The sequence below is a fragment of the Schistocerca americana genome, chromosome 2 (assembly GCF_021461395.2).
Source record: "Schistocerca americana isolate TAMUIC-IGC-003095 chromosome 2, iqSchAmer2.1, whole genome shotgun sequence".
Taxonomy (NCBI): Eukaryota; Metazoa; Arthropoda; class Insecta; order Orthoptera; family Acrididae; genus Schistocerca; species Schistocerca americana.
Genome location: NC_060120.1, coordinates 176,236,476 through 176,253,834, shown reverse-complemented (window position 1 = coordinate 176,253,834; position 17,359 = coordinate 176,236,476). Strand labels below are relative to the sequence as shown.

The following is a 17,359-nucleotide window of genomic DNA, read 5'->3' as shown; positions in this document are numbered from 1 at the left end:
TTGGTATACCATCCACAATATAGTTGATACGTTGTTGCCTAAGCGTAGCCCATGTTTCCTTGAAGGCTTCTTCCTAAGATCATCCAGTATTTAGGGGTGTTCCTGCAATGATGCTCAACTAAATTCAGCTGGTTCCAGTTATACTCAGTTGGATTCATGTCAAGAGATACTACAGGATATTCCATTTCGTTGGTTCCTGTCTTCTGCAGAAAGGTGCTCACAAGGTGGGTGTGGTGTTCTCATACATTATTGTCTTGGAAGTTGAACACTACTAAATGTTGAATGTTGGGCTGGAGGAGGCTCCTTTCCCAATGCTGGACAGCCCTGAGATTAGTCGTGATAGCGACGAGGTGTCAGACATGGGTACATAATATTGATCCAAAACATGTCTGACCCACCTTGCTGCAAACCAATGGTACTGCGTAGCTTATACATATATTGGTACTTAGCCACCTCCATACAACATACATCAGGTGTCAAACAAGTCCTACATTTATCCATCAAGAGAACATGATGCTATTGATCCAGGTTCAGCTCCAGGTATTCTCTTGCTCCCTAAACCATGTAAGGTTACTGACCTGGATTGTACATTGGTTGTAATGCTACTTCTCTTTGTTGTCCGTCTTCCTGCTACTGTATTACTTGGTTTAATGATGAGTTATTAAATGACAAACACAAAACTGTATGACTTAAAGTCACAAACTTTCACATTTATTGATGTCAATGAAATAGTGATAATCAGCTTTCATTCGATGATTTGAGCAGCTCACCTATCACACACCTACACTGAGTGTTTTGACAGAGTAGAAATGTTTTTGCAGTATGCTTTCACAGTTAAGTTCTATCAAACAACATGAAATTAACTTTGTTACACGGTCACTTCACTATCACTATCCAATTAGTATTATTGACTAAGCATAATAACTGTCTGGTTTTGATGGCAAGTAGCACACAGAGATGTTTAGTAGGTGATCATAAGGTGCTGTCTGACTTTATTACTGAGCACATATAGGTGCAAACTCATTTCTAATTTATTAGGAACATTTCAACAACTAACCGTATACTGACTTCAGTATTGACACAGAGATGTTAACTTTACTACAATACTGGTTACATGATGCTGTTGAAATGAGTGCAAACTACAGACTGACATATGGTAACTGTGAACATCTCACTAGATAGACAGGGATTGCCTGAAGCATTGTCTTGCTAACCTGATTATAAATGTGCATAAGAATACAAATCAAAGTGTGGTTTAACATATTAGTTATTAATATGAGAGAGCAAAATCAGATGACACAAAATCCCAATTAAGAAAAGAGCAATTTAACTGTGACTTTTGTTATCAGAAAGAGTCAAAATAATGAGGACTATTTCATAGACATAATTTCTACATCCAAGGGTGTTCCCAGAGGCGATGCCCCCCCCCCCCCCCCAATGTTGCTTAAAAAAATTAAATTTTCCAAATTGAATAATTATCAAACTAACAAGTTGATTGGTTCAAAATGGGTATTTTAAGAATCTGAAGAAATCCAGCTGCAAAACTATTTTACTGAATTTTGAAAATAACTGTTATTTAAGATTCAAATGTTCTGGAAGAACAGAGCTTTGAGTATGAGTATGAATAAGTTTTGAAAGAGCAAGTTAAAGAAAAACATTGAGAAGAGGAAAATGAGAGCATCTAAATGAGTATGCCAATTTGTAAACACACAGTTATTTGCTCACCAAAAATTTCAACTCCATGTGTTTCTTATGAATATTAAATTATAAACATTTCCGTATAAGAATTATTTCCAGGTAAATTAACCATACAATTGTAATGAGTAATCGAGAAATTACACTGCGAGTAACAAATAAAGTATTATGAATTCCTGCTTGAGTAATAATTTAGATATTTTGTGTAACAATTGTATATGTGTTTTCCCCATAATAGGCAGAGAGAGAGAGAGAGAGAGAGATATCCCTAAATTGAAGCTAGCAGTCTTTCATCTCATATTGTTGACAGCAAGTGACTACTAGGCATCAGGTCTTCAATGTTTTCGGATCTTATAAATATTTGAGCAGTGTCACTGTATAGTGTGTCAGTATAGAGAGTGGCTTTGTGTAATCCCAACTCTCCCTGCTGTAAAGTGACAAAGTACACATGATCTAAACTTTGAAATGACAGTTGGAGGCATGTTGAGTGACTGGTATACACAAGCTGCATTGTTCCAGTTACACTGCACTGAAAATGCATGTTTATCTTACCTCAGTTATGCAGTGGCTTTACATAGTGCTTCTTGCAGTCACAAGAGAACCAAGAGAGTGTAATGCAAGTGTTTAGTGGTGTAAACCTTGTTTTGAGCAGTTTTCTTTATCAAAATTACGCTTGCAAGACCTCACAGGAGTATAAATGTTAAAATTTATGTACTGAAAGAATTCTTTTAATAATGGTTTGCTCATGGACTGTCGTATGTTGACATTTGAATGTAAAAATTTTAGGTTAAGTCTAATTGTGACTTAGCAATATGAAATGTTTGTTCTGATTTCGAGCCATGCTTTTCGTATGCTTCAGTTTCTTGACGTTTTCTATTGCAGGTGATGTTAACATGGTTAATGAACCAGATACAAACCAACCACTTTCAGATGTAACAAACACTATTGCAGTAGTGGCTTCGTCTGTTGAACAAATAAGGAAGGCTGTTTTGAATGATCTGCCAAGAGTGAGGGTGAGTTGTAATCTTCATATGTTGTTTATTATTTTTGTAAGGTGGCCAGTATTATAATGGAGTTCATTAATAGTTTATACAGATAATACACAGAAAACACACTGTTTTCTTTCCAAAAGAAAAACAGTCCTTTACTTCTAAAATTTGCTCTCAAATGCTAAAGGAAAAAAATTGACTGCAAAATCAGTAATACATACAAACTAGTCAAATACTGGCTGAGAATGGAGGACTGAGGTGTATCAGTTTATGGGATGCAATGGAGAGGGACTGTGTAAGTTTTCTTTTCCATCCCGTATCATTTGCTCCAAATTTGACTTTCATCTGAACAATAGTTATGTTATTAATTTATCTGAAAAAGTGTAGCAAGAAATAAATGTTGGATAGAGGTTTTTGCCAAAAGGAGAAAATTCTAGGACACTCGTATTCACGACTGTGTATACATTTCATGTATAATGTTTTACATAACAAAGGATTTTGACAGAGACTGAACAGCATTGCTGTTTGCAAGCCTTAACCTTCATAGTTTACATTCCAGGAGCTGAATTTGACAGTTCAAGATACAGGAATAGTCTTTAATAACTGAAAATATGTAAGAATTTATAGCTTTGTTTGTGAAAGTGTGTGTCAGTCAGTTTGAAACTCGTGCATAGAATTTAATATTTCTATTATGTTTTGCCATAAACACTTGACTTTCAACAGAAGTGTATCAGCTGTTCTTTACTTTGTCATCTCTTCTCTCTGTCTTAGTTTATTTATCTATTTTATCACAATTTTGTTTTACCGCTAAGGTCGCAGGTTCGAATCCTGCCTCGGGCATGGATGTGTGTGATGTCCTTAGGTTAATTAGGTTTAATTAGTTCTAAGTTCTAGGGGTCTGATGACCCCAGAAGTTAAGTCCCTTAGTGCTCAGAGCCATTTTTGAACAATTTTGTTTTGTCACTTCTTTGTCTGTCTGTTCATTACAAATTTTGCAGTTGGTTTTAAATTAACTCCCTGATGACCTACACACTTGAAATTTTAAACATAGCTCAGAACTGGATGACAATGCAATGTTAACTCACTTTCTCATTGGTCTGTTCAATTGGGGTTTGGATGAGGGTCAAAAAGTTTAGTAACACCTAACATCTAGGCTGCCTACAGGATTGACATGTAGTGCATGTTTTTCAGGGAAATATACACTGTTGAACACAGTTGGGTGGAGAGGTGCTAGGAGGAGATGGATATTAAGAGGGGAAAGGTTGAGATCGACAGAAACTGGGGAGAAGGAAATTGGCAAAGAGAGGGGGCAAGGAGATGGACAGAATGGGTTGGAGAGGAGGGGAGGGGAGGAGAGGAGAGGGGAGGAGAGGAGAGGGGAGGAGAGGAGAGGGGAGGAGAGGAGAGGGGAGGGGAGGAGAGGGGGCTGCAGTATATGTGACATATATGTACAAGGGCAAGGCCATGGGCATAAAGCTAGTATTTAAAGAAATAAAAATCTTGTAAAAAATGTAGTGTATGATCAGTTATACTTGGTTATGTATTTTATTTTACAGGAAAATAACATACATATTGATACACTATTAGCAGGTAGGTATAACACTATTTCAAATGTTATGAGGGGAAAAGATACAGAAATAAACCTGAAATGTAACTTGTCTCTCCTCATCAGTATGTTTAAAATCATTTGAGATATTTCATACACAAGACTAAAAAACGCAGTTATATAAATAAAAACAATTTTTTATGTAACACATTTTAAAATCCAACTGAAAAGTATAAAAAAGTTCTCCTAGCCCCAAATAGGTTCCTAACACCTTCAGGTAGTTCTGAAAATTTGTGATGGTGAATTTTTAATAGCTATGAAAATATGTATAAAATTCTTGCAACAGCTATGTATTGAATTGCACCCATTTTTTTCATTATAAATCTTGAAGTATTTTCGTAACCACTGAAAAGCACAATCAGAAGTTTTCAGAACTATCTGCATGGGGTTATGAATTTGTATGGGACTAGAAGAAATTATTTTATACTTTGTAATCACTTTAAAAAAATGTGTTACATTACACATATTTTATTTTAAAAATTGTTTGTTATTTACTGATTTTATTCTCACCGAAATGAGAACAGTAGTGAATATACTGCCTTCTATTAATTATATGGGTTCATTAGATTATGAAGGGGATTGTCTCTGAGCCAAATAATGATTTAACACCAGACGTAGTAAAGCAGATCGAATACCTTTGTAAATCGTCAGCTTGTCATCTTGTGTGAAAGTAATCTCATTTCTTCATATTGTATGCTGCTTCCTCTCTTCATGTCTGTTGTCTACATTAAATGGTAACATTCTTGAGCAGGCTTTTTGCTGTGTGTCTGATTTATTGAAACAATTTGCATCATTGTTCTGCGATACATTGTTGGTACTTTGTGCTCACGTAAGTGTTAACGTTCCCTTTGAATTTACTGTACTTTTAAAGAACAACCAAAGTTCTGTATCATGGTGCATTAACTGTTCATGCAATACAGTTATTATTTTTAATTGCAGCATGCTGAGCATTGTGCTGAAATATTTTCCAGTTGTCCAGCTGAGTAGAATTTAGAGATGCACAGAAGTGCATCTGAATATTAGTTTCCTTGTTTTACTTCTACTCCTTGTACATAGCTCTTTCAATTGAAAAATCTTATTGTTGTTGTCTTCAGTCCATGCTACTGTATCCTGTGCAAGCTTCATCATCTTCAAGTAACTACTATAACCTACATCCTTCTGAATCTGCTTAGTATATTCATCTCTTGGTCTCCCTCTACGATTTTTACCCTACATGCTGTCTTCCAATACTAAATTGGTGATCCTTTGATGCCTCGGAACACGTCCTACCAACCGATTCCTTTTTCTAGTCAAGCTGTGCCACAAATTCTGCTTCTCCCCAATTGTATTCAGTACCTCCTAATTAGTTATGTGCTCTATCCGTCTAATCTTCAGCATTCTTCTGTAGCACTACATTTTGAAAGCTTCTATTTTCTTCTTGTCTACACTGCTTATTGTCCATGTTTCGCTTCCAAACATGGCTACACTCCATACAAATACTTTCAGAAGACTTCCTAACAATTAAACCTATACTAGATGTTAACAAATTTCTCTTCTTCGGAAATGCTTGCCTTACCATTGCCATTCTACATTTTATATCTTTTTTACTTTGACCATCATCAGTTATTTTGCTCCCCAAATAGCAAAACTCCTTTACTACTATAAGTGTATCATTTCCTAATCTGACTTAATTCAACTACATTCCATTATCCTAGTTTTGCTTTTGTTGATGTTCATCTTACATTCTCCTTTCAAGACACTGTCCATTCCATTCAACTGCTCTTCCAGCCCTTTGCTGTATCTGACAGAATTACAATGTCATTGGCAAACCTCATAGTTTTTAACTCTTCTCCCTGGATTTTAATTCCTACTCCAAATTTTTCTTTTTTTCCTTTACTGCTTGCCCAATATACTATTTGAATAACATTGGTGATAGGCTACAACCCTGTCTCACTCCCTTCCCAACCACTGCTTTCCTTTCATGCCCCTTGACTCTTATAACTGCCATCTGGTTTCTGTACAAATTGTAAATACTCGTTTGCTCCCTGTATTTGACCCTGCCACCTTCAGAATTAGAAAGAGTATTCCAGTCAACACTGTCAAATGCTTTCTCTAAGTCTACAAATGCTTGAAACGTAGGTTTGCCTTTCCTTAACCTAGCTTCTAGCTAAGTCAACCCGTAGGGTCAGTATTGCCTCGGATGTTCCGACATTTCTATGGAACCCAAACTGATCTTCCCCAAGGTCAGCATCTACCAGTTTTTCCATTCATTTGTAAAGAATTCATGTTAGTATTTTGCAACCATGACTTATTAAACTGATAGTTCGGTAATTTTCACATCTGTCAACACCTGCTTTGTTTGGAATTGGGATTATTATATTATTCTTGTAGTCTGAGGGTATTTCGCCTGTCTCATACATCTTGCTCACCAGATGCAGAGTTTTGTCAGAGCTAGGTCTCCCAAGGCTGTCAGTAGTTTTAATGGAATGTTGTCTACTCCCGGGGCCGTGTTTCGACTTAGGTCTTGCAGTGCTTTGTCAAATTCTTCACGCAGGTTCGTATCTCCCATTTCATCTTCATCTACGTCCTCTTCCATTTCCATAATGTTGCCTTCAAATACATTGGCCTTGTATAGACCCTCTAAATACTCCTTCCACTTTCCTGCTTTCCTTTCTTTGCTTAGAGCTGGTTTTCCATCGGAGCTCTTGATACTCATACAAGTGGTTCTCTTTTCTCCTTACACCTAGTTATATATGCCTGTACTTCCTTTCATTTGTCCTGTAGCCAACCCTGCATAGCCATTTTGCACTTCCAGTTGATCTCATTTTTGAGACCTTTGTATTCCTTTTCACCTGCTTCATTTGCTGCATTTTTATGTTTTCTCCTATCATGATTTAAATTCAATATCTCTTCTGTTACACAAGGGTTTCTACTAGTCCTCATCTTTTTAGCTACTTGATCCTGTGCTGCCTTTACAATTTCATCTCTCAAAGCAACCCGTTCTTCTTCTACCATATTTTTTTCTCCCGTTCTTGTCAATCACTCCCTAATGCTCTCTCTGAAACTCTCTACAACCTCTGGTTCTTTCAGTTTATCCAGGTCCCATCTCCTTGAATTCCTGTCTTTTTGCAGTTTCTTCTGTTTTAATCTGCAGTTCATGACCAATAGATTGTGGTCAGTATCCATATCTGCCCCTGGAAATGTCTCATAATTTAAAACCTGGTTCCTAAATCTCTGTCTTGCCATTATATAACCTATCTGAAACCTTCCACTGCCTCCAGGCCTCTTGTATACAACCTTCTACCATGATTCTTAAACCAAGTGTTAGCTGTGATTAAATAATGGTCTGTGCAAAATTCCACGAGGTGGCTTCCTCTTTCATTCTTTACCTCCATTCCATATTCATCTACTACTTTTCCTTATCTTCCTTTTCCTACTATCGAATTCCAGTCCCCCGTGACTATTAAATTTTTGTCTCCCTTTGCGATTTGAATAATTTCTTTTATCGCATCATACATTTCTTCAATCTCTTCATCATCTGTGGAGCTAGTTGGCATATAAACTTGTACTATTGTGGTAGGCATGGGTTTCGTGTCCATTTTGGCTATAATAATGCGATCACTACACTGTTCGTAGTAGCTTACCTGTACTCCTATTTTTTTTATTCATTATTAATCCTGCTCCTGGATTACTCCTATTTGATTTTGTATTTATAACCCTGTATTCGTTGGATCAGAAGCCTTGTTCCTCCTGCCACCGAACTTCACTAATTCCCACAATGTCTAACTTTAACCTATCCTTTTCCCTTTTTAAATTTTCTAACCTACCTATCAATTAAGGGATTTGACATTCCGTGCTCCGATCCTTAGAACCCCAATTCGTTTCTCCTGATATCCACGACGTCCTGGTTCTGGATCGGATACATCCAATGTTGGCCAGTGCACCGTACAGTCTGGATGTTCTTTTTAGGTAGTTTCCTGCATTCTGGGCTGGTAGTGACATCTCACCTCAGTTACATGATGCGCAAATACTTCAACAATGTTCTTTCACTTTTACATGTGATAACACTATACAGACACATGGGTTTTACAAATTTTGTCTGGGTGGGAGGGAAAGTGTTGGGACAGGGAGGGCATCTGGCTACCCTACCATTAATATTGTCAAATCCAGATTAACATGCTGACACCACTAAGATACAGGATAAGGCCAGGAAAAACAAGATGACCTCACTTCTTTGGAAAGTTCATTTTTTCAGAAGCTATACACCAGTAGTGTGCTGGATAGCCAGATGCATGCTGTATGACTGTGACAACCTTACCAAATTGCAAGATGGCAATGCTCTAATCTACATAACCAAATATGTTAGCCTGTGGTTTGATGGACATATGAGAGAGCTATACATGTTTCTGTTTCTGGAGCCTAGTGAGAAGAAATTCAATTACTTCGTCATTCCAAAATAATTCAAAGCACTGAACTGGAGACAAGTTTCTGTGTTTACTATAATCACTCTCAGGAAATACAGAACTAACACTACGCAGATCGTCTTTTTTCCAATCTCTGATTACAGTTTTTAAGATCTGTGACTTTTCCTGTTCATCTAGTTTGTCATCAGAAGAGAAATTAATCTCAGGTTCACTACCGAACCTGTTTTTACTTGCTAAAACCACTTCTGCAACAGCCTGGAGTTGCCTTGCTCCAAAATTATCGACGTTTCCTCCCCCATCTTCTTCCCCAGAATCTTCATCCAAATCCACTTTAGCTTCAGGAGGTTCAATAAATATATCTGTTGCATCTTCTTCCTCCCCTTCAAGAATAGCCGGGATCTCATGGAGAGATAGACCTCTAAAGAGAATGAATCGTTATTTTCGCTGTTTTGCCTAGTGTGACATATACGCAACACAACATCAAAACTGTATTTGGAGCCACAAAAATAAGAATTGCATTTTGTCGATAACCATTAACATAAATTTCAGTACTTTAACATTATAATCAACCATAATTTAAACAAATTGTTTTATAATTTGCGATAAAAAATGATACTTACTTCTTATTCCAAGACATAATCTCATTCGGAAAAGTCTTCCTTACTTGAAGCACCAGACACTGACCACTTAATGCTTGCAACTGACTGAAACCTACCTAAACATGAACAACAAAGCCTCCTTATCTGAAAGCCATACAACAATAGCCACACCAAACACAGGCATTGTTGCCAATGAGAGAAAACAATGACAGGCTGTTCCGTGACATATATGTTACACTAGGCAGAAATGGGTTAAACTGACAGTTTACGGGAAGGAAAGTTACTACTCACCATATAGTGGAGATGCTGAGTCGCAGATAGACATAACAAAAAGACTCTCACAATTAAAGCTTTCAGCCATTAAGGCCCTTGACAACAACACACACACACACACACACACACACACACACACACACACAGACTGTAGTCTTAGGCAACTGAAACCACACTGCGAGCAGCAGCACCAGTGCATGATGGGAGTGGTAACTGGGTGGGGGTAAGGAGGAGGCTAGGGTGGGGAGGGGTGGGGATATTATGGTGGGGGTGACGGCTCTGTAGTGCTGGAATGGGAACAGGGAAGGGGCTGGATGGGTGAGGACAGTGACTAACGAAGGTTGAGGCCAGAAAAGTTATGGGAACATAGGATGTGTTGCAGGGAAAGTTCCCACCTGTGCAATTCAGACAAACTGGAGTTGGTGGGAAGGATCCATATGGCAGATCCCTCAACATGCAAACTGACCTTACATCTACAGAAAGAACTGCAGTCTACCATCTAAAAAATAATCCCAACCTTATAATCGTACCTGCGGACAAAGGCTCCACCACTGTTGTTTTGAACTGCAAGGATTACCTGGCAGAAGGACTCCACCAGATTTCAGATACTTCCACCTACAAACCTTGCCACATTGACCCCATTTCCAGCTGGAGTAGTTTTGTCATTTCTGGCTGTCTCATATATCTCAATGATTATGAGGTAATGTCTTCTACTGCAGGGGCCTTATCACCTCTTAGGTCTTTCAGTGTTCCATCAGATTCATCTCAAAGAATCATATTTCTGATCTTATTTTCACTTACTCCCATTCCCCATTCTATCGTATTGTCATGAAGTTTGTTTCCCCAGCATAGACCCTCTGTATATTCCTTTCGTCTTTTCCTTCTTTGCTTAGTGCAAGTTTGACATCTGAGATCCTAATATTCATATAGGTGCTTCTCTTTTCTCTAAATGTCTCTTTATTTTCCTGTAGGCTACATCTGTCTTTCACCTAAAGCATTGCATTTGTCCACTAGCAATTCCTGCTTAGCCACTTAGCCATTTTGCACTTCCTGTCAGTTTTCTTTTTTAGACATGTATATCCCTTTTTGCCTGCTTCATTTGCTGCAATTTTATATTTTCTGCTTTTATCAATTAAATTCAGTATCTCCTTTGTTATCCAAGAATTTCTATTAGGCCTTGCCATTATACTTTCACAAAAAGTGGTGCCTAATAGCTTCAAAGACAATGAGGAGAACCGAATATTGTGGGAAAGAATAAAAGAACTTGACTGTCTCTGAAAAGGATTAGCTAGAAGTAACGAGCCTTTATCACTTGTCAGCAATTTAGGAATTGTTAAGTGACTGTTCCTGTACATCCAACTCTTGAAGCCCTTTGTCCTTAGCATTTTGATGCTGTAGACAGAATTGTGGCTGTGACTGGTGCACTTCTGAGACTCATTTGTTGTAAAGAAGCTCCACCGGGTAAGTTGAGTTCCCCTACGGTTACTGAACAAAATTGTTTTCTGAGTATGCAGATAATCTCAGTGGATTACAGTGCACTGCAATCTGCTGAGATGTTTGTAATAGACATGGATGAGGTCAAGCCAACACTAAATAGTGGGGAAAAAGTATACACTAATTTCTTAAGAGTTTTATGGCAGCACTGCACTTAACCTGTACTCAGTGAAGAAATGACATCAGTCTTGTCGTTCTCTCGTGATCTTTGACTTTTTCTGACCTCAGTAACAGATACGAAGCTAGTACTGCTTCTTGCCTGTTATAACTCCACTCAACTTACCCTGAGTCTCTTACAGAGAGTACATTTCCCTGTTCATGGTTGAATCTTGATGTTGTTAACTCTAAAATAAATGGACAACTCAGAATTGTAGAGAGCAGGAGAGAGAATGCCAGATGTTTGTATACACACCAAGTGTTCTGAGCTTGCAGTGTACAATTACTGAGCAAACTATAACTCTTCATGTAACCCCAACTTCTGAAAATTTTCTTGCAGTCATTGTTTAGAGCTTGTCACATATTTAAGTTCAGTTCCTGCTATAGAGTTAGCACTTCATATTTACTTTCTACTGGCCTGCTGTTGTAATGTCACTACTGTACCAGCTCTACAGGATGATGGGAAGCATTCCATTTTATTCTGTGATGTAGTCTGTTAAATTTATTTTTCATCTGTGCGTTAGTTAAAAATTCAATTCTACAAGAGGATTTTTGAAATTTTTGAAAACAGTCAGCGATCTTAAAAGTAGTTCAAATTAAAATTTAAAACAGTCTTGATCGCAATCTTGTTAAAATATTATTTATTGGAGTGAGTGACCGGTTTCGACTCTGTGGAAGAGTCATCTTCAGACTCCAGAGCGGTGGATGTACACTGCTAGATGAGTTCTGTCGACCCTCAACGCTCGTGTAACTGCTTCAATAAGTAAGTTATGCATATCATCCCAAGCCAAGACTGTTACACAACAAGAGTGGTGCATTGTCAGAAGAGAGTACATGTTCTGTTTCCTCCAACACAGTTACGCTGTGGTATAGACAACAGCTGCATCACCGTGGGGAATGAAATAGTGTGGCAACTGAAAATGTTCTCCATAGTGGAAGTATGCGGGACAGTAGGATTCTTGTGGACGAAACGTCTGTTGTACACAGATTCACTGTGAAATTCTGGCAATATACGGACCATATGTGATGTTACATCCAGCTGTAGTGAAATGGTGCCGACAGACAATAATATCCAGGCAGTTGAGGAACTGACTTGGTGTAATCGCAGATTGTCTGATGATGAGGACATTCATGTAGCACTTTTCAAATAGCTCTTGACTATGGAGTGGATTTCTATCTTCACGGAATTGAACAATTGACAGAACTTCCAATCATTGTTTACAGATGCTTGGTGACAATGTAAAAAAGTAGTGTTTAGTATCTGTGTCACTTTGAAGTGTAGTGTACCATTCAGTAAAAGTTACTTGGCCTGCCATTATAATGTGTAACTTAACTTTATGAAATTGTCTCATAAGTTTCCTATTGCACAGAAATCTTCAATGACATGCCATTTAAGTGTTGTAAACTCAATAACTTTTAGTTTTATGAAAAAAGAAGCTGATACCCAGGTTTAATCAAGTGTGCTTGTTAACTGTTCCTCTCCAGTGTTCCAAGAAATGTTGGCATTCAACTAGATTATTATTACAATTAGCAATCATTCATTCAAGTCAATGATAGTTAGCTGATGATGTTGCTGCAGGCAAGCTGCATCAATTAAGATGGAGAAAGGGTAAAGCATAGTTGTCCTCAAGAAATGGCCAATCACTTTTCAGAAACCCTTACTTTTGAATATTCAATGGACAATAATTTGGCAGAGTTAAGATTTCCTGTATCTTATAAACATTGGTAATGCCTTGAAATGACTAAATGTGTCAAAACATCTGAGGACTCTGTCCAGACAAACAGGATTGAAACAATGTCTTTGTGGCCTTTGTAGTAAATTTCACGAAGAGACTATACACCGACCAAAGCAAAAGTGAAAACACAGTTGAAATATTCAGTCTAATGCTCTGCATTTTATCTACAAATTGCGTACCTGTTTGGAGTTGGGAGGATGTTCTTCATTTACAGGTAGCACAGTTGGGGTTCTCTGGGCAATTTGTGATTATTATTTGCAGTGATTGCTCTCATTTTTCTTTTCCATTTGCCCCTTTTCTCCAAGTATACTTACCTTTTATATCATAGGGCGGTCTGAGGAGCCACCGATGCGTACAAATTGAAGGAAATTTCGTTGAGAAGAGATGAAGGAAACACTTAGGAGGGCTAGGACTGTGATAGTTTCTTAAAAATTTGTGGATGAGTTTTATACAATTAGAAATAAATATGGAAGGAGAAGCACAGATGACGACACGCTGAAATGATGTATAACAATAATTGGAGAGACTGCCACTAGTCACTGGTGAAGGAAGACAACCTAGTCTCATAAAGGTTTGGACATGAAAGATTGCTTATGACCTAGTGGGAATACGAGCCACTTAATGAATGTTTTCTGAAATTAATATATGATATATTGTATGTCTATTCTCATGTCATATCAAAGTTTTACGTGACGTTATTCACAGCAACACTGTTTCCTTTTCGAAAACTGCCTATACAGATGGTTTTGATATTTTTGACGGTATAGAAACAGGGGAAAGGCAAGTAATGAACTTGCCACAAGAGTACCCTCTGAGTATTTGTTCTGACAATAACAAAGAAAAAGTTATAATGACTAATCTGTTTTTAATGCTGATGCTTATAAATGTTTGTCTGCCTCCATAGCTGAGTGTACACTGTAGATGGCTGCCACTTGGAGGACCTGGTGCTATTTCTGGTGCTGCCAAGGATTTTTCTGTAGTGTGCCTCATGATACCAGTTTAGGAGCTACTTGATTATGTAGTAGTTGCTCCATGGTCTGGAAAGTCACCAAAATGGTCAAAGAGCAATGTGCTCACCAGATGCCCTTCCATGCTGCATGACACTGCAATGTAGGGGATGACACAGTTCCGAGTCAAAATCCCTTGGCCTTCATGGCTTGGATGAGAAACTCATGGTGTTACATAACACCTTGAATTCCTTGTCCAGGCTGTGAAGGCCGAAGGGTGTCGACTGGCTGCTGTGTCATCCTCTGCCTTGTGGTATCGTGTGGTTTGGAAGGGTACATAGTTAGCTCACACACAAGTTGGAAAGATAACTGGATTAGAATTTTTGATGCTTGTGTTTACCACAGGCCAATAAAATTTAAGACAGTCATGAGCATAATAGGTATGGTGGACAGTTGGTTTGACAGTTTATTAGTAGTTTAGGGAAGGATAAAGCCTTTTGTCATGCTTGCCTAAGCCCATGGCTTTTTTTGTGTCACAGGGTTTGAAAAATCTGGGAAATACTTGCTTCTTCAATGCTGTCCTGCAGTGCCTAGCTCAAACACCCTTCTTGCTGCCCGTTCTGGAGGAAATGAAAGAAGCAGGTGCGAAATTCCAGCTACCAGGGGGTGCCCACCCACTGCTGGAAAATGAAGAAAAATTGGTAAGAAATTGTGTAGTATTCATTATTAATTTAATGATGCCATATTTTGTTTTCTCAATATTTAGTCTCAGATGGATTGTACGATAAGCCCCCATTGGTCATCCTATTTTTTCTGGAGTTAATGTGACTTTAACATGTGACAGTGTTTTGGGAATCCAAGGGAAGAAAAAAGGTCCCATTGATCCATTAATCAAATTCCATTTTTGTTGCAAGGTTTGGTTGGAGAAGTTTGCTCTGAGTTTATGGAGCACCATTGTGCTGCTTAAATCAGTGTTTGGATTGTGGTAGCTTTTCTTTATTTGCACTTAAATTTGTTACATATTCTGTCTTTGGAATATGATACATTTATTTTAATAGAAGATTACAAATAAACAAATACTCTGTGTGTGTTCCTTCTGGTTAGTTTTTGTTACTACTTTGAAATAGCTCCAATTTTATCATTTGTAACTTTTAGTTGATTGCAATTCATATGGACAAGAATTTTCACAACTCTTTGGTTTGTTGTTGTCCAACCTTATGGTATTAGAATGCCACAGCCAACACTGTGGAACGAAAATGGTCTTACAGCCTACTCTTTTCTCTAGCCTCCACTGGAAGGTGATCTATGCAAGTGGCGGGAACTGACAGAGTTGCTGGTTGACATACTGCACCAGCTCCGGTCAGGCCGAGTTGAAATACTAGATCCCCGGCAGCTGCTCGATAAACTCTCACAGCGCTGTCCACAGTTTGCTGGCGGTGATCAGCATGATGCACATGAGTTACTCAGACACTTGCTTGAAGAAGTGCGCACCGAAGACCTTAAGGTGAGTGGGTTAGTGGACTTTTTTCCTTTTTGATTATGTGCACAGCGTGATAATTTTGGAATGCATTTGTGTCCGTATGTAGAGAGATCGAATTTCAAATAATACTCATGTTTTCGTGCTCTTACAGGATTTAAATGAAGTTGTCCTTAATCTGAAAACTGCTTTCATTAAGCTCTGTACAAAAATTTCTTTCCTTGCTTCCATTTATCCAGTATAACATTAGAAATACCGGAAAAGTTGAGACCGTAATTGCTGACTTTCCTTTGTAAAACAAAGTGAGCATAATATTTAGCTGGTCATCAGATGTTGATGTCTCCATTAGGTAGAAAATTCAGGCTGTATGCAACATGCTCGGAAAAGTGAGCATAAGGATTTAGCTGTCATGACAATAGTTGTATTAGATATAAAAAGCGTCTGGAATAACACGAAAGTGTCCCTGTAAGAAAGGTAGCAGAGGTCTCTCACAGGTGTATAAATACCACATTTGAATTGAATTCCATGTGTACATTGAAGATGCAATCAAAATTGTTGAACGCTGCTGGTAGATGGAGACAGCTGTGTTGTTGCACTTAGAGATACTGTTTCAAGACGGATAATTACGAAGTTACACAGTGTAATAGGGTTTTCCCATTTATAACAATTGTCCCCAGGTGCAATTCATTGCCAGCTAGTGGAAGTTTACAGAGTGAGTGTAATATCACAAATACAGGCATGGGTTTGGTGGCAGGAATTTGAGGAAGGCAGAACAGAAGTGCGAGACGAGCAAAGGTCAGGAGAATCAACTACATCCAATTCTGATGATGGTGAAGGGCTAATTCAGACTGATCATTGCAGTTGCACACAAACTCAACATCTCCATTAGCAGTGCAGTGGATATTATGCACAGCACTTTGGACTATTAGAAGATATATTTTCGCTGTATGGTGTGGCAACAGCATACCATGGCAGCTCTCAGATGAGAATAATGCCAAGCAACTGGGGTTATCTTTCGTGCACTTTAATGCGGTATGAGGCAGATATTGATCCCTTCCTCGACTGTATTGTCATGGGTCGAAATGTGGCTCTCTTGATCACATGTATGAGCAGAATGGGCTAAGTTTCATAGAGGTGCCGGTTTTGAAATTCGTGGTGATTTGTTAGAAACTTTCTAATCGCAAATAAGTTCAAAAATGTGCATGACTTCTGAGCCATGAAGAAAGTTATGTCTCAGTCTTTTGGGACACACACTGTGTGCTGCTGTGATGGATTTGCTCATCCATGAAGGACTGTGAGTGCTGCAGGTTACTGATATGTGATAGAATGGCTACAGAAGACAGTTTGGAGAAAATGACTGGGATTGATTTTTAAAAGTGTTGTGTTGTTGAATGACAGTGCCCAACACCACACTGTTTCATTTATGTTATTTGGTCCAGATTTCCATTGGGCTGTATTGTAACACCCTCTGTACAATTTGGGTCTCTCACAAAGTGATTTTTGTCTCTTCAGTCTGTTAAAGCAGCACTTGTAGTCACTTTAGGACTGATGCTGAGGTTCAGCATGCTCTTGTTAAATGGGTTCTAGACCTGTAGCTTGATTTTTAAGCCAGTTTTGACAGGTTGGATTTTCAATGGAGCAAATACTTGCACAGCCACTGTGGCTGGGGAACAGTGATATCTTCCAATGCTTGAGCAACTTTGTGCATATTTTTTGTTTCCTGTATACACCTTTTCTCACTAACAGCTTGTTACTATACCTTTCGAGACATCTTCATATCAGAGAATTAATTGAAGCATGTGTCCCGAGTAATACGTTAGGCAAAACAGTGGCCATGCTGCTGAGTAGTATGTAGAATGCAGCTTTAGTGAACTCATAGTGATTGCTGGACAGCGATATTCAGCACATAGTGCAAATAAGGTAAGCTAGATCGTTTATCAAATAAGAAATAAAAAATAAGTGATCACAGTAAAACTGATCCCCT

General features: G+C 38.3%; 1 protein-coding gene across 5 annotated transcripts in view; it reads left to right on the top strand.

The window, feature by feature from the left end:
• LOC124588936 (ubiquitin carboxyl-terminal hydrolase 45) overlaps positions 1-17,359 on the top strand; it is a 146,478-nt gene that overhangs the window by 59,195 nt on the left and 69,924 nt on the right. For all 5 annotated transcript variants that reach the window (XM_047131510.1, XM_047131513.1, XM_047131512.1 and 2 more), the window contains exons 6-8: positions 2,578-2,708; positions 14,438-14,599; positions 15,184-15,402. In XM_047131510.1, the coding sequence (XP_046987466.1) occupies positions 2,578-2,708; positions 14,438-14,599; positions 15,184-15,402 (512 nt within the window). The remainder of the gene's footprint in view (positions 1-2,577; positions 2,709-14,437; positions 14,600-15,183; positions 15,403-17,359) is intronic.